Source organism: Ceratotherium simum, chromosome 31 (genome assembly GCF_057802395.1).
Source record: "Ceratotherium simum simum isolate JZ-2026a chromosome 31, ASM5780239v1, whole genome shotgun sequence".
Taxonomy (NCBI): domain Eukaryota; kingdom Metazoa; phylum Chordata; class Mammalia; order Perissodactyla; family Rhinocerotidae; genus Ceratotherium; species Ceratotherium simum.
Window position 1 is genome coordinate 19,303,457 of NC_141930.1, and position 25,610 is coordinate 19,329,066.

General features: G+C 36.2%; 2 protein-coding genes across 4 annotated transcripts in view; one reads left to right on the forward strand and one right to left on the reverse strand.

Annotated features, from left to right (window-relative positions):
- CSPP1 (centrosome and spindle pole associated protein 1) overlaps positions 1-22,103 on the reverse strand; it is a 198,077-nt gene extending 175,974 nt beyond the window's left edge. For all 3 annotated transcript variants that reach the window (XM_087420484.1, XM_087420485.1, XM_087420483.1), the window contains exon 1: positions 22,039-22,103. In XM_087420484.1, coding sequence (XP_087276610.1) covers positions 22,039-22,043 — 5 coding nt within the window. In that variant the 5' untranslated portion in view covers positions 22,044-22,103. The remainder of the gene's footprint in view (positions 1-22,038) is intronic.
- PPP1R42 (protein phosphatase 1 regulatory subunit 42) overlaps positions 9,783-25,610 on the forward strand; it is a 65,505-nt gene continuing 49,677 nt past the window's right edge. Inside the window, 4 exon segments of the mRNA XM_014792025.2 lie at positions 9,783-9,848; positions 20,866-21,077; positions 23,023-23,189; positions 24,405-24,543. Of these exon segments, the coding sequence (XP_014647511.1) occupies positions 20,952-21,077; positions 23,023-23,189; positions 24,405-24,543 (432 nt within the window). The 5' untranslated portion in view covers positions 9,783-9,848; positions 20,866-20,951.

Below are 25,610 nucleotides of genomic sequence, written 5' to 3' on the forward strand. Positions count from 1 at the left end.
CCGAATCATATTTGACTTAGGCACAGTTGGATTAGGCTTCCTGTTATGGTTCTCAGCTCTGCCCTCCACATATTGACCTAACCCTCACGCTAGATTCCCCCAAACTGGCTGCACACCAAAGCATCCAGTTAGGGGGAAAGAGCTGCTCACGATTGTCAAAATAAGGTTCCAATTGCTCTAACTTGGGTTATGAGCCCACCCCTGGGATTATATATAGTGACTGGTTTAGACCAATTAAGGGCCACCCCTGGAGCTGGGAGTGGGATCAATAACACCCAAAATGCATAACTACTAAACACTGAGCGGTTAAATGATACTACAGAGACAACCAACAATGTCCCCTCTACTCAACGGTCTAGCCTAGGCAAAAATAGCCCCAGAAAGGAGCATTTGTGTTTTATTGTAAATGTAGTTACTTTATTAAAAAGCAAGATCCTTTACAAATATTTTTAGAGTATAACTTTAAATTTTAATATATTGTCATGATCACTTTTGGCCAATTTATAATATTGAGCTTTCAGGAAATCAGGGTTTAATTTGCAGCCATCATTCAGAAACTAAGTCATGAATTGGGGTTGCCTTTTCCTGCAAAGTATTATCTTACAGCCTTGAGCTATTCAGGAGCTGAAAAGGCCATTTTCTAAGTGAAGTCTGTTTTTTGTTCAGTTTCAGATTTTTTCACAGATAATTTCAAGCTCCTTGGTGATAATATACAGGAAATGTCAATCGTCATCAAAAACTTAATCCCCATGCCCAAGTAATAAAACTAGAGCCAGAAGCACAGGCTGGAGCAGAGATAGAGAGAGAAATCAGTGGATATGGAATGGGGATTGGGACCAGTTAAGGGTACAGTGAGATCCCAGAATCAAAGGTATTCCAAATTTTCCAGATTGTTTTAGTATCTCAAAGTCCTAGTTCCATACAATTCAACAACATTAACTTTCTCTCTTTATATAGAGAGAGGGAGAATGTATGCATTTAGTACCATTTTTAGGTTACACTGTCCAGTTATTTGAGTACTTCATTCTACATGTTTTGTTTATTGATTAAAATAAGATACCACACAAATTGTTATTTTGAAATCAGTAGTACTGCCAAGAACAAAGAGCCAACAGGGGAAGAGAAACTGTTTGTGCTCCATTGTTTCTGAATTTGGAAAATAAGCGCTGAGACCAAAGATCGTGTGCTCCATTTGAGGGATCAAGTGTGAAGATTGTGTCACAATTTAGTATGACTATCTGGTATTCGGGATTTTGAAAAATCCCTGCATTGCACAATAGAATAACAAACTGCCCAATAGTGCAGCCACTTGAAAATAAACACAGAAGAGCAGGAGCATAAGTAACTTTACAATGAATCAGAGAAAAAATTTGGGAGTTGGAGGGCTGCATAGTGCAGAGGTTCAGAGTTTCCAAAAACTGTTCTGTGAGTGATGAGGTACAGATGCATAAGTCATGCATGCAGAGAAGAGTTCATTTATATTGCGAAGTCTGCACTGTGTCCACATGTAGCTGAATAAACTGAACCGAACACAGACTGTTGAGTTTCCAACATTTCTTTCTATATTTCTGGATTGTTTTAACTATAAACTCCAAAGACATATATATGGGTAAGCAATGTGGGTTTGGTGTTTTTTTTAAATATAGGAAAATATACCTCACAGAATGATGGCTCTTATTTTTGCTGATCCTTATGACATAAAATAAATAAAAGATGATTATGTTCAAATTATGATGAGGTAATTATTTCATTCACTGTTTAATAATTGATATGTCTATGTCACTATGTTTGTAAAATATTAGCTAGAAAATTGAAAATCTAGTTGTGTGTTCTCTCATTTTGGCCTATTTTCAATACAAGTTCCAACAGCAATAAATTTACATTTTAGGGGCCAAAATACTAGTTTAAGGACTTCTGAGGTAATGAGTCTGTAAGTTTCTAAAGGTTTCTAAACCTTTTATGCAAATATTAGTGGAAGAAATACCATTTATCTTTGTAAATATAAAGTTATGATCTACTTATTTTAGAAAACTAATAACACGAAACTCAGGGCAACTATAACCAGATTGGCATACTTCAACTTTTATCTCAGAAATCAGAATATTACAAAAATAAAATAAGGAACTCTGTCATTTCGGATCAAATTTGGGAGGAAACAGCTAAAATCATAGCTTAATAACTAACAACAATGATTAATTGCTTTTTCAACATATGGATTATCTTGGTGCCAAAAATTATGGAACAAGTGCCTAACAAATTGGAGAGTCCCTGATGTCAGTACTCATATTTTCTTTGGATTATACTACGCAATTATGCTAAGCTTTCTAATGACTGAGTAAAATGGTATTGTGCCTTGGGGCACATTTTGATGAACTACAGTTGTACTTTTCATAACCTAAGAGGCATATGCACAAAGAAGTATATTGTGTAGAATAGAGCTCTGTGACCTTCATGTTAGATTTTAGAGGATTATAAACATCTATCATACAACTATGAATACGTTTACCACTAAAAGTCATTACTTTAAACTACTTACCTTCCTGAAAAATTAGTTGGCATAAGCTCATCTCCAAATGATTGTTTAATTTAAATTATTTATTTTTGTTCCTAGAATTTGCTACTTCATATTCCATCCTCATATCATTTTATTTATTATTTTATTAGTGATGATACTAAATAAATCCTTTAAAACATGTATGTGTTTAGCTTTAATCTTTTACTTCAATTCCTATGTAATCCATCCATCATTTCTTGCATGTGTTTCCAGAATACTAGAGGCTATTATCTTAAGATTCCGGGCTTAAATAAAGTAACACAAATTAGACTAAATAAGAAATTAATTTATGATCTTATATATGAGGACACACCATGTTGAATAATTACAACCATCTGAAATGTCCCATAGCTTCAGAGAAGTTAATTTGGTATGTTCCTGATGTGACAATGATACACAAACACTACTTTTTAGGAGAGATTATTTCTAAACTTTCTAACTAGTCTTAATATTTAAGGTAAAACATTACGTCACTTAAACTAAGGAACTATGGACTATTGAAATGGTAATTCATTTAGACAGACACCAACACTATGGACTTCTAGTTATCCCAAGATCTAAAAATAATTTATTAACAAATGCTTTACCTATTTCAGTAAAGAGCAAAACTGGAACAAAATCTATATTAAATATGAGATTTGGGAGTGCAAGTAGAAATTATATTTTCTAATTTTCAGGCCTCCGCTATCAGATTTCTAAAAGCATCTTTGATAACACTATATTCATCACATTAATATCACACTACAAGGACATTACATTTCAATCAAGATTTTGAATTTCAACTCATAATAAAGTGGCAACTGTTCTCTCCTTTAAGCTCTAAATTTAATAGTTAGTTTTCCTATTAATAAAAGGAAAATTTACATTCTGCTTTATGAGTTAAAGGCTGCTATATATCAAAATCCAGATTTCTCACTGTGGCTTAAGGGCTGATCTGGTTCCTGCTTTCCTCTCATTCTATTAACCTCCTCCTCACTATGCTCCAGCCACACTGTCGTCTGGGTCCTTATGCTCATCCAGCTCTTTCCCCTCTCCACGCCTTCACATTGGCTGGTTCCTGGGCCTGGAACACTTCCTCACAGGCTCTCACAGGCCTGGCTCATCAGGCTGCTCCTTCTTTAAGTCTCAGCTCAAATTCTGCCTCCTCAGAGAGGCCTTGCCTGTCTCTCTCATCTCAAGGAAACATCTCTCTTCCCTTCCCTCCTGCCTCCTCACTTCTACATCCCAGTTACACACAGTATTTTTATCCAATTTATTTCCTTCACCGAATGTACCACAATCTGAAATTACTTTTTCACTGTCTATCTCCCCTTACTATATTGTAAGCTCCATGGGGTGGGGACTTAGTATAATTAACTTCTGCATCCTCAGCACCTTGAACAATGGCACATAGTAGGCACTTGGTAAAAATTTGTTCAATGAAGAAATAAATGCAAAGGAAATTTCAATTCGCTTTTAAGAAACATTAACAATAAGTGTTTTTAGAATGACAAAATTAAATATGTTCATGCCTTTTTATGGGAAACTGATGTTTGTTGCACTGTAAGATTATTATAAAATGAATTTCTTTCCCCAAATTTCTCAACAGATTTAAAACAAGAGTAAAAAAAGTTTTTTTAAATTTTTCAATCAAAGGTCACTATTGCAGAAATAAGCAAAAGGCCACACACTAGTAAAAAAGCACCAGCCATTTTCAAAAATAAGCAGAAAGGAATGAAATTCTCTTCAAACAAGCTGACCAAAAAACACAGAGAGGAGCCAAAAAAATAAAGCAATTAAATACAGATATACAGATGTTTTCATTGATTTTAGCAAATTATTTTGTAAGACACAAGAACAGAGTATATTACATTGCTGAGTTTTGCTCTTAGCCTAAATCCATCACCAATTAATTAAACTTTTGCTGAACTTATTATTGGCTGATAAACTTAAGCAAAGTCTTGGATCTCTATTAGAATACAGAGGTTCACCACTCCTGATTCAAAAGACAATTTATTTTTTAATTCCTAAAACATAAGCAATGAACTGTTCCTGAAACCTAATCTAAACTTTTTCTAAAGTTATAAGTCCCTTTCTTGCAAATGCTTCCTGAAAGACTCAAACTAAAATATTAGACTCTACTGACAATAGATGTTTCAGAAATAAAGATAAAACATTACTTAAATTTAAACATCAGTGGCGATGTTTACAAAAATACTTTTCAGAAAACATTTTTACTATAATATATGTTAACTGTATAATATAAATGTGATTTTAAGGTAATGAAACTGATTTTCAGCTTAGATACTTTAATTTACAGCCACATCTCATACACATTATACTTGCAGTTGCGTGTCGCTTAACGACGTGGATATGTTCTGAGAAATGCGTTAATTAGGCAATTTTGTCATTGTGCAATCACAGAGTGTACTTACACAAACCTAGATGGTATAGCCTACTACACACCTAGGCTATATGGTACTAATCTTATGGGACCACTACCATATATACAGTCCTTCGTTGACTAAAATGCTGTTATACGGCACATGACTAAATTACAATTTGACCCTCTGCTGAGAGTGGAAGTGAATCATTTTAGAAAAGAGTTTTTGTATAATAAACATAATGGAACTTTAAAAATACAACTTGAGGAGCCAGCCCGGTGGTGTAATGGTTAAGTTTTCGCACTCCACTTCTGGCATCCAGGGGTTCACAGGTTTGGATCCCGAGCACAGACCAATGCACGGCTTATCAAGCCATGCTGTGGCAGCGTCCCACATAAAGTAGAAGAAGATGGGCATGGAAAAAAAGAGGAGGATTGGCAACAGGTGTTAGCTCAGGGCTAATCTTCCGCACACACACAAAAAAATACAACTTGAGAAAGTCTTTGTGTATTAAAATTAATAGAACTTTAAAAAAATAATAGAACTTGACAAAGTCCTTTCACATCCACTCTTAGGTAGTGATGGGAGCAGTGGAGAGGCAGCCGAATTGGAAAGTAGTTCCTGAGATTAAGTGAACTTGACTTGGTAACTGAATGTGGGGGTACTAGTATGTGAGAGAGTACTGGAGACGGCTCTTGAGCTCTACTTTGTGTAGCAGGGTGGACTATGGGCAAGACAAGAACTAGAGGAGGCAGGTCAGATTTGTGCAGGATGAAAATGAGTTCTATTCTTGACAGGTTCAGTTTTCATTGACTCTAGGACATTCATATCTAGGTGGAATGAATGTCTAGCAGGTAGCTGGATGCATAGGTCTTGAACTCAGGAGAAATACCTTGGATTATTTTATATACAACCTATGTAGTAATAATTTACATTTATAGAATACATTATATAATAAATGACATAAATCAGTTACCAAGTCAAAAAATCATGTATTATTGGTACCCATATTGTGTACACCATAGCCTTAAAAGGCCATGAAAGTCTCTGAAAGATCATCCTCAGGTTACAGAAATCAAGAGTAATACCTTGAATGGAAACTGCCTCATCCATAAACAAAAGGGCTTCCTTTGTATTGATTCTACAACTTGCAGCTTCTATAAATGGATACTTGTTAAGAAATATTTTGTTCCTGCTAAGCTACAACCTCCTGTAGTCACTTTGATTTCCCTCCTCTGAGCTTCCACTTAGAACGTCCTATGAAAATGGGAATCATATCCCAAATCTCTAAGTAAACCTTCCCTCCTTAAAGAAATTTTCCATTGCTCTCTGTATTACTTTTTACTGCTGCATAACAAACTACCCCAACACTTAGTGGCTTAAAACAATATACATTTATTTCACAGATTTCATGGGTCAGGAATTTGGGTCCTCTGCTTCGGGGTCTCTCAAAAGGCTGCAATCAAGGTGTTGACCAGGGATAAGGTCTCATCTGAAAGCTCAACTGGGGAAGGCTCTCCTTCCAAGTTTAAACAGTAGTTGTTGGCATTTAGTCTCTCATTGGACTGAGAGACTCAGTTCCTCACTAGCTGTTCGCTAGAGGCCATTCTCAGTTCCTTGCCACATGGGGCTCTCCTAAATGACAGCTTGTTCTATCAAAGAGTACAAGCCAAAAATGCAACAGATAGAGTCTGCTAGCAACAAAGAAGTCACAATCTTTTGTAACCTAATTGCAGAAATGACATCTCATCAACTTTGCCTTATCCTATTGGTTAGAACAAGTCACTATGTCTATCCCACACTCAAGGGGAGGGGATCACACAAGGGCATGAATACCAGGTGGTGAGATCATTGAGACCATCTTAGAAGTCTGCCTACCATACTCACTAATATTTACCAACCTATAATGTCAAGACAAAAAGAGGAGTTAACTCCAATAAATGCTAATTTTTCTGTATGGAGTTATGTGATGATATACATGTCTGGGACCTTTAATTTATTGGTTTCTCAATGACAGTAACTAATCATTAAACTGTTTGCTGTGTAGTATTATTCTGGAAGGTCAGGAAATATATACTGACTGACAAAGATACATAGAACAATACATGAAATAAAAAGTGTGTTTCTGTCTCAAGTTACTTGGAAACTCTAGTTGAGACTTTTTAAAAAGTGCTTTTTAGCATATTCTTCCAAAAGGGGCTTTTACAATTATTCTCAAGACCTTACAACATTTTTTTTTTCTACAAATACAAATTTCTTAACGTCTGTCAAAGTGTAAATCTTAGAGTATTTTATGCTGAACTTACAAATGTGGCACTGAAGACAAGTCTTGCTTGTAGTCTGCCAAATTTCTGCCACACAGAAAAATACACAGATGATTGTTTAACACTGTGTGCCACTAGACAGGAATTATATTTGACATCTTAAAGAGAAAATACTGTCTGTTAAACTTAACTTGTTGCATTAAAAAAAAACCAATTAATAATTCAACCATTTTAAACTATTTTAAGTACCAGCAGTCACAAAGAGATTTTCAATTCTATGAAAAGTAGAATCCAAAATGAACTTTCAGAATATAATTTTATCATTTTTTTAAACCTGATTACTAAAAAAAAAGGAGAAATAAAAAGCCATATTCCCACCACCAAGAAATAACCACTATTAAATATTTTGGGATATAGATTTAGATGAGACTATATTCCTTTTTATAATGATATATGAAATTGTTATAAAACAAAAATTAACAGAGCAACTGGTTTTCAATGAGGCTTGCTAAACATGTTTCTAGCAAAGTAATGTTAGCGGCAAGTTGTTAAGTGATACACAGAGCAATGGGATGGCCCTGAATACACTGCTGAAGCTGTTGTTCCCAAATGAATAACTTATAAAACAGATAAGGGCATCTGATTTGTGCCATAGTGTTTTAGCCATATTATTTTGACCATTCTTTTACTTCTTCATATCATTCTGTAGCTTTTTATTCTGTTAGGTATCCCCTCCTTAAATTCTTTCCCAGTGTCTCAATCTAAATTATTAGTTTCTGAATCACTGAATTATTATTTGTTCTTCTTAGAACAAATCTCACCTCTGATGAATCTTTCTCTGACATCTTAGTCAGCTTTGCTTCCTCTTCCATCCAAATTAGTTGGCATAGTTATTGACTTGCTATTTCTCTTTTCCCTACTTTCTCCCTCACTACCATTTATGGCCTCATGGTTTCAATATACTCTGGAAACTATTAAACCTATCTCACCTCACACTTAACACATGTAAACCAAACTTATCTACTTCCCTTCAAATTACTTGCCACCTCTCCTTTCTCCAGTATTGTTCCTTTATCCTAGCTAACACCTGGGAATTATCTTCAACATCTCCCTCCCTTGATCCTACTCAATCTCACTCTATTAAATCACGCTCCAAGATGCCTCCTAAATTTGTTCATTCCTTGTCACTTTATTTGCCTTCACCCTTATCCAGGCCAAGACTGTGTCACAACTGGACTTTAGCAACTAGTCCTGAATGGAGATAGAGTTCATCTGTCCCCACCCCCTGGTCCTTCTTCCTAGGCTACTCTTACTGTAATGGTCAGTGAGATATAAGGAAAGGGGACCCGGGCTTGAAGTCAGGAGCCCAAGCGTAAATTCCCTCTCTGCCACCTCAGGTGTGACCTTAAGCATATATCTTCCTCTCTCTAAGCCTGGGAATTTCCTTATCTGCAAAATGGCAAGTTAAACTGTCCACATGGGCTCTAAGCTGCCCTGTAACTCTAACAAACTTCTGCTCTGATGCTTCTTTGTTCAAGGAATAGCAATGGCAACCTTTCCAGCATGCCTCCTCTCCCCCAAGATCACAGCTGTTACTGTTTTCCAGCTTCTACTGTTCGTTACATCCAGATTGCTCACTTTACCATATCCCTAATGAGCCCCACTCCTTCCACTGTAAATGTCAATTCCTTTGTTCCACTGTTCTTCTCCTTCATTTACAAATTATTCATTTTACAAACACTTATGCAGTGACTGCTAATGTACAAGGCACTTTGCTAGGTCCTGGGAATAGCGAAGTAAAAGACATAATCCTTGCCCTCAAAGAATTTACCATCTTACTAGAGATACAGGTAAGTAAAAAACATATAGTAGTGTGATAAGTGCTATGCTAAAAAACTTAATATATCCCAGTTTGGGGGGCAGAAAGGAGCATTACTTAACAAGACTATCTAGAAAGTCTTCAGAAAGGATGCGGAAATTCCAAACTGAGTCCTTGAATCTTAAAAGAGAAAAAAAGAATTAAGGAGGAAAGAAAGTGTGTCCTATTGCTACCTTGAGGAGCAGAGGGGAGAGAGGAAATTTTTTTTAGAACAGTGCATATTGGGCCAAATGCCACATTCGAATACTGGAGTATAGAGGGCAAGAGGCAAGCAATGAGGCTGTTCAAAATGAACGGACTGGAATGTCACCCTAAGAAATTTGGATTTTATCTGAGGAAAAGGTGGAGTATGGGCTGTACTTTCATTCAGAGAATTCATTTCCTGATCTTTACCAGGAAAAGGTGGTTATTGGGCACTGAAACGTTCAAATGCTGATGGCAAGGATAATCCAGTAGGGGGAAATGGTGGCCTGCCAAAAATTATTCTGAGACTGCTTGATCCACTAAAAGGCTAATGTGACCGATGCCTTACGGCCTCATCCTGCTAACCAGCCTCCAATCGCACCCTGCCTAGGGTCCACCATCAATCCCCGGTTGCAGCGTCACAGAGAACCCGACACGTGAGGCCACAAGGGAGGGAGCTTCCATAGACCTCGCGAGATTTCCCTTGAGCCGCGGCCCCAACAGAAGAGTCTGGTCGCCCAGCAACCGCAGCCCGGCTGCTGAGGAACCTGGCGCCAGCGAAATTTACCAAGTCACAGTGACTGACCCGGCTTATCCCGCAAGCGGTGAGATAACTTCAGGGAAGAAACGTGGGAACCGAGGAAACCCTAGAGCCACGTTTCTCAAACTTGCATGCCAGTAAGACTTTCTCGGGCCACTTGTTAAAATGCAGATCCCTAAGCCTTATCTCTAGACCTAGAATTTCCAGAAAAACAGTCTGGAAGTCTATTATAAACAAATGGCTAGAATCAGGCAAGGTTGGGAAACGTTTGCTCTAGAGGAGGGAGACACAGGTGGCTGCGGAGCTGAGGGAGTGGGATCTGTGGGCGTGGATCTGAGTTTGAAAGGGGGAAAGTCTGAGAGCGGGAGCCAGCGATTTAGAGCTTCTGGAAGCCACTGAGCCTGGGGCTAACTAAGGGAAATAGAAAAACTGAATTCGGAAACGTCCACCGCATCTAGCCTGTAGGAGCCTAAAGAGATGAAAGCCAAGGGGTCCACTACAGTGGATTCCCAGAGCGCCTGTAAAGCAGCTCTAAACTGTCTCCCACTGGCCATCTGAAGAGAGAGAGATATCCTAGCAAGTGAAGCCCCGCGATAACAGAGATATCTAGTAAGGAAAAATTATGAAAAAGCAGTTTCTCAAACTTGAGAAAATAATGAACCTCTTTTAGAAGAAAATCAAGGAACACCCCACAAGTGTGTCCTTAATTATGTTGACATAATTATTTTTATTATAATATTCTAAAATGTATCCAAATCCAAACTAGGTTCAGTTTAAACTCCCGACGCTTATAATTTCTCTAAAATAAACTACAATACTAATGAAGTTTAAATTAAAATTATATTAACAGGATGAATGGTGGTGTTTTGATGAAACTCAATCCTCCCTTGTGGATTTGACTGCTACAATGCAGGTTCTTTTGAGTTAACAGTCTCTTATTATTGTGTGTTATGCGTTGATTCAGTTCTCTCCCTTTCCATATTCAAGCCCCTGGAAAGTTTTCCTCTAGCTTGCTGATGAGGTTCATTGGCCTCCCCTTAATAACTACTTTATTTATATATTACCTTTGCCTCTTTCCTTTTCCAATTATCTGACTTAAGTTTATTACTATCCAAACACCAATTTGTGCACTGAAACCTAGAGACAAAATCCATTTATAGCATGGTCACTGATGAGGATTCAGATGATCCAAAATTTGTCTGTTGTAGCCCAGGGTAGAAAGCAGAGCCTGAAGCCAAAATACATTTTTGGGTATAATACTTTTACTTTTTGGGGGGCTGTTATCTCAGAGAAGCAGGAGAGAGGGAAAAAAGGAATGAGGCAGAGAGGGAAGGAGAGCAAATATAAGAGCATTTGTAACCCAGAAGACCACAGCATGTTTTCAGAGAGACTTTTTGAAATGGCTGTGTCTCCAAAAAGTCCATGGGGGAAAGAAGGGAGAATAAATCCTTAGTGGCTCCTGTCTCCCACTGGTCATGTCCTTCATAGTACAGGGTTGCTCCAAATGGCCACCTGTAAACTAACTCTCCTGCCTCAGCTGTAAGAGAGAAACTCCGAGGTGTATAACCTCTTTCAGATGTGCATTTTCACCACAGTTATCAGTGTAAAAAAGATATTTGAAATTTCCAGAAAAAGTTCTAAAATTTTAAAATAAGAGCCAATCATATTTTAAAATATTTTGAATATTTTAACTATTTTTTAATATTGCATTTCTACTTACTAGCTACAGAGAATCTAATTCCTAAAAGAATGACATTTGCAATATCAACAAAAATATATGATCCCTAAGATTGACTCTAGAAAAACTTAAGCACGGCCTTAGAAGAAAATTATAAAACGACTGAAAGTCATTAAAGAAGCACTCTCAAAATGGAGAGACACACCATAGTGCTGGAAGAGAAGACTCAATATTAGAGAGATGTTAGTGCTTCACAAATTGTTTATAAATTCAATGCAATTTCTAACAAAATCCTGACAGGATTTTTTCATAGAACATGACTAGTTGATTTTAAAATGTATATGAAAGACTTACAGAGGAGAGGATTCTGGGAATATGGCAGAGTAGGAAGCACCTGTCTCCCCACCGAGACATGAACTGTACTGGCAGAATCTGTCTGGTGTAACTATTTTAGAAGGCTGGAGTCTATTGAAGGCTCACAACTTCCAGGGGAGGGCTTAGACAGTAAACTCTGGTTAATTTTGGTCAATTTCAGCTCTTATCTCTACAGCAGCTACCCATTCCCCACACCCAACCCCAGGGCAGGAAGCTGTGCAGGGCTTTCTGGAGCACCTTACACACAGCTTGCAGGAGCCAAGGTGCGCAAAAAGCAAATATCAAAGATCTGTCCTCTGATCATTGATTGCTGCTTCTGATCACAGAGATGCAGATAAAGAAGTTGCACCTCTCCCCATTGTTGCAAGCCCCTCCCTCTCCAGCTGAAGTGACTTCCAGGGGATTTAAAGGGCTAGTGCCCCCCCCTTCATTTTTCTCTTTTTCCCTCTTTGGAAGCCAGACTTTAAAGACTAGGACATTAAAACGTAACTGCATATAAAGCGACAGTTAGAAAGTGACTCTGCATGCCCAAAGAAAAGCTCAGGCTCATAAATGACCTGAGAACACCTTAAGTTTACACCTCAGGCTGATCCTCAGCACAGAGAGCCTACATCAATCAAAAGAAGCAAAAACAATAAGAAAAAACAGCAAACTCTGGGGAAGGGGGAGAATCTGATTTTCAGAGTTACCACATTATTAGATTCAAATGTCCAGTTTTCAACAAAAAAATCAAGGCATACAAAGAAATGGAAAAGAAAGTATGACCTATTCAAAGGAAAAAAATAAATCAACAGAAACTGTCCCTGAAAAAGACCTGATGCCAGACATAGTAGACAAAGACATTAAAAGAACTGTCTTAAAGATGTTCAAAGAACTAAAAAAAAATGTGGATAAAGTTAAGACAACAATGTATGAACAAAATGGAAATATCAATAAAGAGATGGAAAAGCTAAAAAGAAATTCTGGAGCTGAAAAGTATAATAACTGAAATGAAAAATTCACTAGAGGGCTTCAAAGACAGATTTTAACAGGCAGAAGAATGAATCAGTGAACTGGAAGACAGGACAATGGAAATCATTGAGTCCAGAAACAGAAAGAAAAAAGACTGAAGAGAAGTGAACAGAGCCTAAGGGACCTGTTGGACATCATCAAGAAGATCAACATATGCATTGTGGGAGTCCCAGAAGGAGGACAGAGAAAGAGAGAATGGTACAGAGAAAATATTTGAAGAAATAATGGCTGAAAAATTCCCTAACTTGATGAAAGACTTGAATATAACATGCAAGAAGCTCAACAAACTGCAAGTAAGATGTACTTGAAGAGACCCACACTGACACACATTATAATCAAACTTTCAAAAGACAAACAATCTTGAAAGCAGTGAGAAATGACTCAGCACATACAAGGACTCCTTACCAAGATGATCAGCACATTACTCATCAGAAGCTTCAAAGTTAGAAAACAGTGGGCCAATATATTCGAAGTGCTAAGAGAAGAAACCTGCCAGCCAAGAATCCTATATCCTGAAAAACTGTCCTTTAAAAGTGAGGGAGAAATTAAGATATTTCCTGATAAACAAAAGCAGAGGGAGTTTATTACGCCTAGACCTGCCCTGCAAGAAATGCTCAAGGGAGCCCAGCAGGGTAAAATGAAGGACACTAGACAACAACTCAAAGCCATATGAAGAAATAAAGATCTCAATAAAGGTAAATACATGGGCAATTATAAAAGCTAGTATTGTTGTAACAATGGTTAGTAATCCCACTTTTAATTTTTCTCCATGATTTAAGATACTAATACATTAAAAAAACAATAATGAGTCTAAAATCTAGCATTATCATAACTTTGGTTTGTAACTCCACATTTTATTACATAATTTAAGTGACCAATGCATTTAAAAGAATTGTTAGTTTATGTTTTGGGGCATACAGTGTATAAAGATGTACAAAGATCAACAACCAAAAGAGGTGAGGACAGAGCTGTAAAGGAGCAGAGTTTTTATATATTATTTAAGTTAAGCTGGCATATATTCAAATTAGAGTGAAATAACTTTAGAATGCTAAATGTAATCCCCATGGTAATCACAAAGAAAATAGCTATAGAATATACACAAAAGGAAATGAGAAAAGAATTTAAAAGTTTCGCTACAAAAAAATCAACTAAACACAAAAGAAGACAGTAAGGCAGGAAATGAGGGACGAAAAAGCTACAAGGCATATAGGAAATAAATAACAAAATGACAACGCACTTAATGACAGACCATCAAAACATATGAAGCAAAAACTGACAGAAATGAAGAGAGAAATGGACAGTTCTACAATAATAGTTGTAGACTTCAACATCCTACTCTCAATAATGGATAAAACACCAGACAAAAGATAACTAAGGAAATAGAGTACTTAAATAACATAATAAACAAACCAGATCTTACAGGCATATACAGAACACTACCTAACAACAACATGCACATTCTTCTAAAGTGCATGTGGGACATTTTCCAGGATAGACCATATGCCAGGCCACGAATTAAGTCTCAATATATTTAAAAAGATAGTATCATACAAAGCGTCTTCTCTGACCTCAAGGATATGACGTTAGAAATCAATAACAGAAGAAAAGTTGGAAAATTCACAAATTTGTGGAAATTAAACAACACACTCCAAAACAAGCAATGGATCAAAGAAGAAATCACAAGAGAAATCTGAAAATACTTAGAGATGAATGAAAATGAAAACACAACACACCAAACTTATGGGACATAGCAAAAGCAGTGCTAAGGGGAAACTTATGGCTATAAATGCTTACATTAAAAAACCAGAAAGATCTCAAATCAACGGTCTAACTTTACAACTTAAGGAACTAAGAAAAGAAGAACAAACTAAACCCAAGGCTAGAAGAAAGAAGGAAAAAATAACTATTTGAGCATAGATAAATGAAATAGATATCAGAAAAACAAGAGAGAAAATCAATAAAACCAAAAGTTGGTTCTTTTAAAAGATCAACCCAATTAACAAACTTGTAGCTAGATCGCCTAAGAAAAAATAGAGAAGACTCAAATTACTAAAATCCGAAATGAAAGTGGGGAAATTACTGCCAATTCTACAAAAATGAAAAAGATTTATAAGAGAATACTATAAACAATTGCATGCCAAAAAATTGGATAACCTAGGAGGCGGCCCGGTGGTGCAAGTGGTTAAGTGCGTGCGCTCCGCTGCGGCAGCCTGTGGTTCGCCGGTTCAGATCCCAGGCGTGCACCGACGCACCACTTGGCAAGCCATGCTGTGGACGCATCCCACATAAAGTAGAGGAAGATGGGCATGGATGTTAGCCCAGGGCCAGTCTTCCTCAGCAAAAAGAGGAGGATTGGCAGATGTTAGCTCAGGGCCGATCTTCCTCACACACACACACACACACAAAATTTTAAAAAAATATTGGATAACCTAGATGAAATGGAAAAATTCCTAGAAACACAAAACAACAATAAATCATGAAGAAATAGAAAATCTGAATAGATCTATAATTAGTAAGGAAATTGAATCAGTAATCAAAAACTTCCCAACAAAGAAAAGCCCTGGCCCTGATGACTTCACTGGTGAATTCTACCAAACATTTTAAGAAGAACTAACACTCACCCTTCTCAAAGTTTTCCAAAAACTCTTTTTTTTTTATAATTTTATTTATTTATTTATTTTTTCCCCCAAAGCCCCAGTAGATAGCTGTATGTCATAGTTGCACATCCTTCTAGTTGCTGCACGTGGGACGTGGCCTCAGCATGGCCAGAGAAGCAGTGCGTCAGTGCATGCCCGGGATCCAAACCTGGGCCGCCAGCAGCGGAGCGCGAGCACTTAACCGCTAAGCCACGGGGCCGGCCCCAAAAACTTGAAGGGAAGGGAACACTTCCCAGCTCATCCTGTTAGGCCAGCATTATTGTGATACCAAAGCCAGACAAAGACACTACAAGAAAAGAAAACTACAGGTCAATATCCCTTATGAACACGGATGCAAAAATGCTCAACAAAATACTAGCAAGTCAAATTCAGCAGCACATTAAAAGGATTATACACCATGAATAAGTGGGATTTATTCCTGGAATAAAGGATGGTTCAACATACAAAAATCAACCAGGGCTGGCCCCGTGGCATAGCGGTTAAGTGCGCGCGCTCCACTGCTGGCAGCCCAGGTTCAGATCCCGGCACGCAACCGACGCACTGCTTGTCAGGCTATGCTGGGGCAGCATCCCACATAAAGTGGAGGAAGATGGGCACAGATGTTAGCTCAGGGCCAGTCTTCCTCAGCAAAAAAAGAGGAAGATTGGCATGGATGTTAGTTCAGGGCTGATCTTCCTCATCAAAAAAAAAAAAAAAAGTCAACCGATGTAATACACTACATTAACAGAATGAAGGGAAAAAACACATAATCATTTCAACTGATGCAGAAAAAGCATTTGAAAAAATTCAACAACCTGAATTTTCATGAGAAACACTCAACAAACTAGTAATAGAAGAACATTGTCGCAACATAATAAAAGCCATATATGAAAATCCAAAGTGAACATCATATTCAATGGTGAAAGACTGAAAGCTTTTCCTGTAAGACCAACAGCACGGCAAGAATGCTCACTTTCACAACTTCTATTCAAGATCATTCTGTAAGTTCTAGCCAGAGAAATTTGGCAAGAAAGAGAAATAAAAGGCATCTAAATTGGAAAGGAAGAAGTAAAATTATCTGTTTGCAGATGATATGATTTTATATGTAGAAAACCCTAAAGATTCCACACACAAAAAACTGTTAAAACTAATAATTCAGCAAAGTAGCAGGATAAAGAGTCAACACACAAAAATCAGTTGCATGTCTACACACAAACAATGAACAATCTGAAAAGAAAATTTAAAAAACAATTCCATTTACAATAGCATCAAAAAGAATAAAACACTTGGGAATTAACTTAATCAAGGAGATGAAAGACTTATACGGTAGTCCTCCCTTATCTGCAAGGAATACGTTCCAAGACCCCCAGTAGATGCCTGAAACTGTGGATAGTACCAAACCTTATACATATTATGTTTTTTCCTATACAAACGTACCTATGGTAAAGTTTAATTTATAAATTAGGCACAGTAAGAGATTAACAACAATAACTAATAATAAAGTTGACTTTGGGGCTATTATTAAGTAAAATAAGGGGTACTTGAACACAAGCAGTGTGATACTGGAACAGTTGATGTGATAACCCAGACAGCTACTAAGTGACGTTAAGAGGTGGGTAGCATATACAGCGTGGATACCCTGGACAAACGGATGATTCAGTCCTGGGCGGGATGGAACGGGACAGCACAAGATTTCATCACGCTCCTCAGAATGGTTCACAATTTAAAACTTATGAATTGTTTATTTCTGGAATTTTCCATTTAATATTTTTGGACTGTGGGTTGAGTGTGGGTAACTGAAACCATGGAAAGCAAAACTGAGATAAGGGGGGACTACTGTACACTGAAAACTACAAAACATTGCTGAAATAAATTAAAGAAGACATAAATAAATGGAAACATATCCCATGTCTATGGATTAGAAGATTTAATATTATTAAGATGTCAATACTACCTAAAGTGATCTACAGATTCAGTGCAAGCCCTATCAAAATCCCAATGATGTTTTTTTGCAGAAACAGGAAAACCTATCCTAAAATTCATATGGAATCTCGAGGGACCTGAATAGCCAAACAATTTTGAAAAAGAAGAATAAAGCTTGCCTGGGGCTTGGCAGAGGGGGAGAATGTGGAGTTATTGTTTAATGGGTATACAGAATTTCAGTTTTGCAAGATGAAAAGAGTACTGGAGATAGACGGTGGTGATGGCTTTATAACATTATAAATGTATTTAGTACCACTGGACTGTACACTTAAAAATGGTTAAGATGATAAATATTATATTTTACCAGGATTTAAAAAATTAGAAAATAGAGTTAAGAACCAAGAATAACCAAGGTAAAGAGATATTATTAAGCTGAACTAATTAAGAAAGTGTTGACCTGGGGATAGATACATAAATGAACTGAAAAGAAAAGAACCATGCATATACTGCTGGGATAATTGGTTCTCCATAGGAAAAAAATAAAAATGAATCTCTATCTCACTACTACACATTAATCAATTCTAAATAGATTAACGACCAAAATATGCAAAGCAAAACATTAACACATTTAGAAGAAAATACAGGTCTTCCTGTTAAATAAGGATAGGTAAGGAGTTACTAAATAAACCACAAAAAGCACAAAAACATGAGCAAAAAAAGTTGATACATTTGACTACATTAAAAATATACAGCTTCTGTTTTTTAGAAGACATCATTAAAAACAAACAATTGGGGGAAAAAAGGAGAAAAGATAAGCTATAGTCTGGGAATAGATATTTGCTACACATATAATCAACAAAATGTTAGTATCTGATAGAAATACATGTGTATCTAAAAATTACTTATAAAAGCACAACTCAAAAGGAAAAATGGGCAAAATTTAAGAAGCCACAATTAACAGAAAGGAATTCCTCCTTGCCAATAAATAAGAAAAGACTCTCAATCTCTCTAGTAATCATAGAATGGCAAATTCAAACACATGAGGAGATGAAACTACTGATCTATTTTCAAATCCTTTTTTGTTTCATTTTCATAAATAAAAAGCTCTGAGGAAAACAAAAACAATGAGATATCATTTCACATCCATCTGACTGGCAAAAAGAAGACTGCCAATATCAAGTGTTGACAATAGTGTAGACTGCATTGTAGAGCAATAGTAACTCTCTTAACTGCCACTGGTAAAACTCCTTTGGAGAACAATTTGGCAATATATAGTAAAGTTGAAAATGTGCAACTCAGAAGTGGCCTCCCCTAGTTTTAAACAGTAAAGAGGCTCTTGCACATGTGCTAAGATGACATATATATAAGAACTATAAAAACAACATTGCAAAAGCAAAAAAAAACTAAAACACCCAAATATCTATCATCAAAGGAAATAAATTTCTTACAATGGAATACTATACAGCAGTTCAAATATTCTAGAGCTACACACATCAACTCTGATGATTCTCACAAACAAAACATTTAGCAAAAAAGAAATCTGGAATCAGAATAATACCATTTATAACAGGTAAAAATGTAAAAAAAATACTATATGTTTTTTCGGTATACAGATATATCTGTAGTAAAAGTATAAAGACATGAATAGGGATGTCTAAATTTAAGAGAAATGGAGAGGGAAAAACTTATAGAGGGTTCCAAATGTATTTCTAATGTTTTATATTTTAAGCTGACCTGTGGGTGCATGGGTGTGGTGTTATTCTTTACACTTTTATTATGAAATATTTTATAAAGTATTTTTAAGGCAAAATTAAGAAAAGTTATCTTTACTTAATTAGAAACTCTGTTCAGAATATTATTGTGTTGTATTTGAAATTTGATCTGTAAACAATAATCTTAAATTTTTGTTATAAAAGTAATAATGAATTTATGCAAATTTCAAAAATCTATGAAGATTTAATAATTTTATTCTGTATATTATATTTTGAATTCTGAAGGATCTAAGGATACATTCTATATCTTAAAATATTTTATTGTGGCCATTTTATATAATGTAGCCTGGGTAATTATATACCAGTATGCGAGAACAGAAATTTAATTTATCTTCTACTGAATTCATTTTTTTCTGCTAAGCATTGATTTCATGTCCAGAATACCACACAAATTGAGGTTTTTGGTTGGTGAAATTCCAGACACATTGGAATAATAATAATAATCAATTTTAAACTGTATTTTTGGTTACATTTTTGATAAGAGAATATAAAGCACAATTGGGGAAACTGGGATATTTATCACTTAAATAGCTATACTTCCTGGATGATTGAAAAAAATGAGTTATCTCAAACTTATGGGTCACATATGGATATCTTACATAAAGCAATATTTTATTAATAACATGTTCCCCTTACTTAACAGCTCTAATATATTCCAGGTGAAACGGTGAACAGTGTTCACCTGCTCTGTGAACCAAACAGTAGTAGAATAAGAATGCTTTTTGTTTTTTTTTTTAAGATTTTATTTATTTTATTTTTTCCCCCCAAAGCCCCAGTGGATAGTTGTATGTCGTAGCTGCATATCCTTCTAGTTGCTGTATGTGGGACTCGGCCCCAGGATGAACGGAGAAGCGGTGCCCCAATGCGCACCCGGGATCCGAACCCGGGCCACCAGCATCGCAGCGCGCGCACTTAACCACCAAGCCACAGGGCCGGCCATGAATAAGAATGCTTATAGCAAACATTTATTGACCTATGTACCAGGCACTGTGCAGAATACTCTATACATGATTATCTCATGTATTCCTCACAATATCCCTTGGAAGTAGGTACCATTATTATCCTAATTTTATAAGAAACTGAGGTAACGTGCCCAAGATTGCCTAACCATTGAGCAGTGAACTCAGGCAGTCTGGATTGAGAAACACTGTGTTATGTTGCCTCTTTATGGAGTGCAGTTATAATAACCTAAAATTTCAAGGCCAGCTCCATTTTCAGGTATTTTGCACCACTGTCCTGTGTATACACTCAAGGTTTTCATATGGAAAAAGGAGCCAGGAGACCTGGTCTCATTCTCAACTGCCATTAGCTTGAGTAGTTTGAGACAAATCTCTGGGCCTTAGTTTCTTCACGTGAGCACACTAGATGATGTTCCTTGAGGTCCTTTTGGACTCCGAGAGAGAAAAATAATCCTTTAAAACATGCCCACAATAACAATTCAATACTAGGGAGAGAAAAAGATTTAAAAATAAAAGTGAATGAGCGTTTGTATGTTTAATTAATTTTGGTGATTTAAATCTTTTTATAAAAAGAATTAAGTCTATAAACTTAGAAAATACCTAAATATTCCTAAAAATGTCTATGAACTACCTTATCAAATAGTTTTATTTAAGAAAATTAGAGTAAATCAAAATAATTTTTCCTAAATTGCTATGTACATAATACTTTTTTTTCTTTAATTTTTAGAAAGTTGGGCATAAACAATACCTAAACCTGCTTCTTGACATGGTATCAGAACAGAGCTATTGCTGAGTTTGATTTATAGAGAAATCATGGTTCGACTGACCTTGGATCTGATTGCCAAAAACAACAATTTTAAAACCCGAAAAGAAACCACTTCACAATACCTGAAGAAAATAACTCATGTAAATTTTTCAGACAAAAATATAGACGCAATTGTAAGAACTCTGAAATTATTTCCTATTTTTATATAATTAACAATATCAAGTTTAGAAACTGGTGTCAAAGCATACCTTCTTACTAACTATATTTTGATTATATTTATTAACTATATTTTGATTAGTCAGATTTATATTGTGTTTTCATTTTAATTTCGTGCTTGTGTTGATAAACTTATTAAAAGTAAGTCTCTATAAAATATACATTATGATTGTTACATATATGTGTTAAATATGTCAGTTCCCCTAAAATACTCTATAGAGTAACAAACTAGATTTGAAAGTGTATATTGGAAAATAATTTCAAAGATAATTACTTATGTATAATTCCAGAACCTTGGAATATGAATTTTTTAACATGTCAAAATATTAAGAATTAACTGTGAGAGTACCATATTTCAAAACTTTAGCAGTGAAATCTTTTTTGCAAATAATTTAACTGGTTACATAAATGTAGGTTACATTCTGTCAGTTATATCAGATAAGATTACATTTACTGGGATATACTCTGAAACTCTTTTCTCTGTGCTAAGCTAATTCTTGGCTTTAATTTGGGAAACTTTAAAGGCAGCAATAACCCATTTAGGCCATCTGTATTGGTATCCATTGTCTACAATAAAATGCTAAAGACTAAGATGAAAGAAATTTTCTCAGAAACATATAAGCTATGTGAGGGCAGGGATCATGTCTATTTTGTTTGCATCACTTTAAACCCCCCATCCAATACTGTGCCTGACTCATATTAAGTGCTTAATAAATATTTATTGAATGAATGAATGAAAAAACACCAAAGCCCCAGGCAAAGCTGTCAGTTAAGACAATTGGGTTTTTTTGCAGAGACTCTACCTAGCTACCATTCTATATCCCTTTCCGGTTTCCTGGTGATCCTTCTCCCCATGAATCCAATTGCCTAAACCTCATGTTTCTATTTTGTTGCCCAAAGCTCACCACCTCATCATACCACATATGGGGACTGCTTTCTCCAGAGAGCCTCCGTTTAATGGTCTTTTGTCCTCTCACAATCAGTGCTCCTTCAGTGTGGATGACCTCTGTTAGGAGGAAAGCAAACTGGTTATAGTAATTCATACTAAAATAAGAATAACTTGTAAACTTAAAGTCCCCAAGATGTGGTTGTTTTTTAAAAGATCTTATTTACTTAATGAAAGCTGAGATATTTTTGAGCAGAACTTTATCTCTTACCTACTTACTCTAGGCCCCTTCTACCACTGCACAAGAAATGACAGCCTTTTAAAAATACCTTTAATTATTCTGTTATCTCAAAAGTAATTGGTGTTCATTTGTATAAAATACACACAAAAAAGAAAGAAATTGACTTATAATCCTACCAAGCAGAGAAAACTACTATTAACATTTAGGTGATGTCCTTCCAGTCTTTTTTCTAGGCATGTATTCATATAATTTCACAATCGTGGGTCATATTGAATGTACTGTTTTCATTTTATTGTGAGATCTACAAGATATTACTAAAGAAACTAAACGATATTTATGGGTATACGGTATTCCCTTCAACAGCATAATCATAGTTTCTTTATTAATCTATTGTTCTTGAATATCTAGATGACTTCCAATTTTCAGTATTATAAACCACAACAGTTTATTTCCAATTCTACACAAATATTAAGCCCTGATTTATAATACTGGAGCAATAATTTGTTAAATACTTCAACTTCCAGAGAAGCCTAAGTGCTTCCAAGGAAAACTGCTTGCACTGGGAAAATTGTTCTTAACAAATAAAATTTTATTCCTATAGTTACAGAATACTAAAACCTAGAACTAATTTTGTAATCATTCCAGTCTTGTTTACTGTTCTTTTATATTAACCTTAAGGAAATTTTCAGAATGATTAAGCAAAAAACTTTCTTAAAAACAAACTTCTAAGTTTTCAGGAGAAATTAAATATGACCTGTTTTTGTTTTCCTTTTAGGAAGACCTCTCTCTTTGCAAAAATCTTAGTGTTTTATATTTGTATGATAACCGTATTAGTCAAATCACTAACTTGAATTATGCCACAAACCTGACCCACCTGTACCTACAAAACAATTGTATTTCATGTATAGAGAACCTCAGGTCACTAAAGAAACTGGAAAAACTGTAAGTGCTTTTATTTTTAAGTAATGTAATTGTCATTATTACAGTAATATTTTTGCATGTACATATTTCCATTATCTGCAGTTTTGTGGAACAGGCCTCAATTTTTATTCTCTTTTAGTATTATTAGTACAAAATAAAGTGTTTCAAATACCCGACAATTTGTGTTGTGTTAAGCCTGATACACTTTTCTTTTGCAGGAGGGTGAGTTGTTTTAAGGGCTTATAGGGATACCTAAAACATCTTTATGTAGGCTCAACTGATGAAAAAAGTTTCCATGGAACCCAAATGTGCCTTTCAGAATCACATATCTCAAAAGGGCAGGGTCATAGAATTGATAATGTTGATGTAGATCTGATTGTAAAAAGGCATTTACTGCCTATAATGATTTTAATTAAACAATAAAGACTAGTGGATCTAGGGGGCCGGCCCCGTGGCTTAGCGGTTAAGTGCGCGCGCTCCACTACTGGCGGCCCGGGTTCGGATCCCAGCGCACACCAACACACCGCTTGTCAGGCCATGCTGAGGCGGCGTCCCACATACAGCAACTAGAAGGATGTGCAACTATGACATACAACTATCTACTGGGGCCTTGGGGAGAAAAAGGGAAAAAAAAAAAAAGAAAGGAGGAGGATTGGCAATAGATGTTAGCTCAGGGCCAGTCTTCCTCAGCAAAACGAGGAGGATTGGCATGGATGTTAGCTCAGGGCTGATCTTCCTCACAAAAAAAAAAAAAAAAAGACTAGTGGATCCAATTTCCCCAGATTGGAAGAGCTATCAGCGCTTCTCAAAAAGTGGGCCAAGGCCTCAGAATGGGGAGATAGGAATGGGGTGGGAAAAGCTTACCAAAAATGCAGATTGCTGGGCTCCAACTTAAGTAGTCATATCAGAATCTCTGGGGCTTAGGCCCATAAATCTTCATTTTTAAACCTACAACCCAGGTGATTTTTCTGTACCCTGACATATAAGGAGCACTGGTAGATAGTTTAATAAGGACTATTCCAATCCTCTCGCTTTAAAAAAAATTAACTTATTTCTTACACTAAATTAAGTGTAAGAATCACATAGATAAAACTTTCATTGATTCAATATAAAGAGAACATTCTGCATGTATAATTTCCACAGAGCTCAATGAGTTGGTTATTATGTTTTTATCAAGTTTTACAGATCATGATGTTCTCAGAATGTCTATTTAAAATTATGTTTCATATTTTGCAGGTATCTGGGAGGCAATTACATTGCTGTCATAGAAGGTTTAGAAGGATTAGAAGGACTGAGAGAGCTTCATGTTGAGAGTCAGAGGCTTCCCTTTGGAGAAAAGCTTCTGTTTGATCCAAGAACTCTTCATTCTCTAGCAGTAAGGCCACATTTGAGTATTCTGACAAATATAGTGATTAACAGTTATAATAGAACAGGAAGGTGATGAAGGTATATTAGAACATTGTACATACTCTGCATGTTTATATGGCCTATTGAGAGTTTATTTGAAGGCTAAAACTAATTTTCCCCACATAATTTCTCAGAGACTCAGCAGCTATAAAATAGGGATAATTATCATGCCTGCCTCTAGGGTAACTGGAAGGATCAAAAGAAGAATGTAAAAAGGTTTGTAAAGTATGAAGTTCTAATACAGATGTTAATTAATTCATAATTTGGACCTTGGTGATTATCATGATTCAAAGTTTAAAATTTTAGGAAAAAGCCTAAGGAAAGTGGAGTGCACAATTATTTGGCAAATTTTAAACAACCTAGAGAATCATTACAATAGTAAGTCGTTTTCTTGATGGATTCTGATTTGATTGTAGAGTGCGCTACATAACGCTCTGCCTCATCAGAAGCAGGTAGATCTGGGAGCACAGGATTTGATGCTCCAGCTGTCACCTGACAACTGACCACATGGAGGTATCACAATGAGTTGAGAAGCCGGAGGGCACCACAGAGGCTTTTGCTAATCCTCAAAATGGGATTTGTTAGGATATGCTACCTTTAATTCTGGGGCAAGGGACATACATGGTTGTATTTACAGATTTCGTTGGTTTTATTTTAGAGGGCCCAGAAACAGAGGGCAGTAGAAGGTTTCTGAACCAAATGTATAAGAATTGAGGGGTAATGCTTTAAATTGGAAAAGAAAGAAGTGACCTGGTTTCTATCCTACCCCCTCTATGCTCCCCATAGAATCAACTGTGTCTCAGCTCAACCTGAACTGATCCAAGAGGACTGACCCCACTCTGGGGATGGCTAGTTTTATTACAAAATGCCACAGAAAATAGTTTTGCTTGCTCAATTTTTACACAGATTCAAGCAGATTCTGAAATTCTAAATATAAGGCATAATTTTTTTAGCTGTATTTCAAGTCTTAAAAAATACCGGGGGGCCAGCCCCGTGGCTTAGCGGTTAAGTGCGCGCGCTCCACTACTGGCGGCC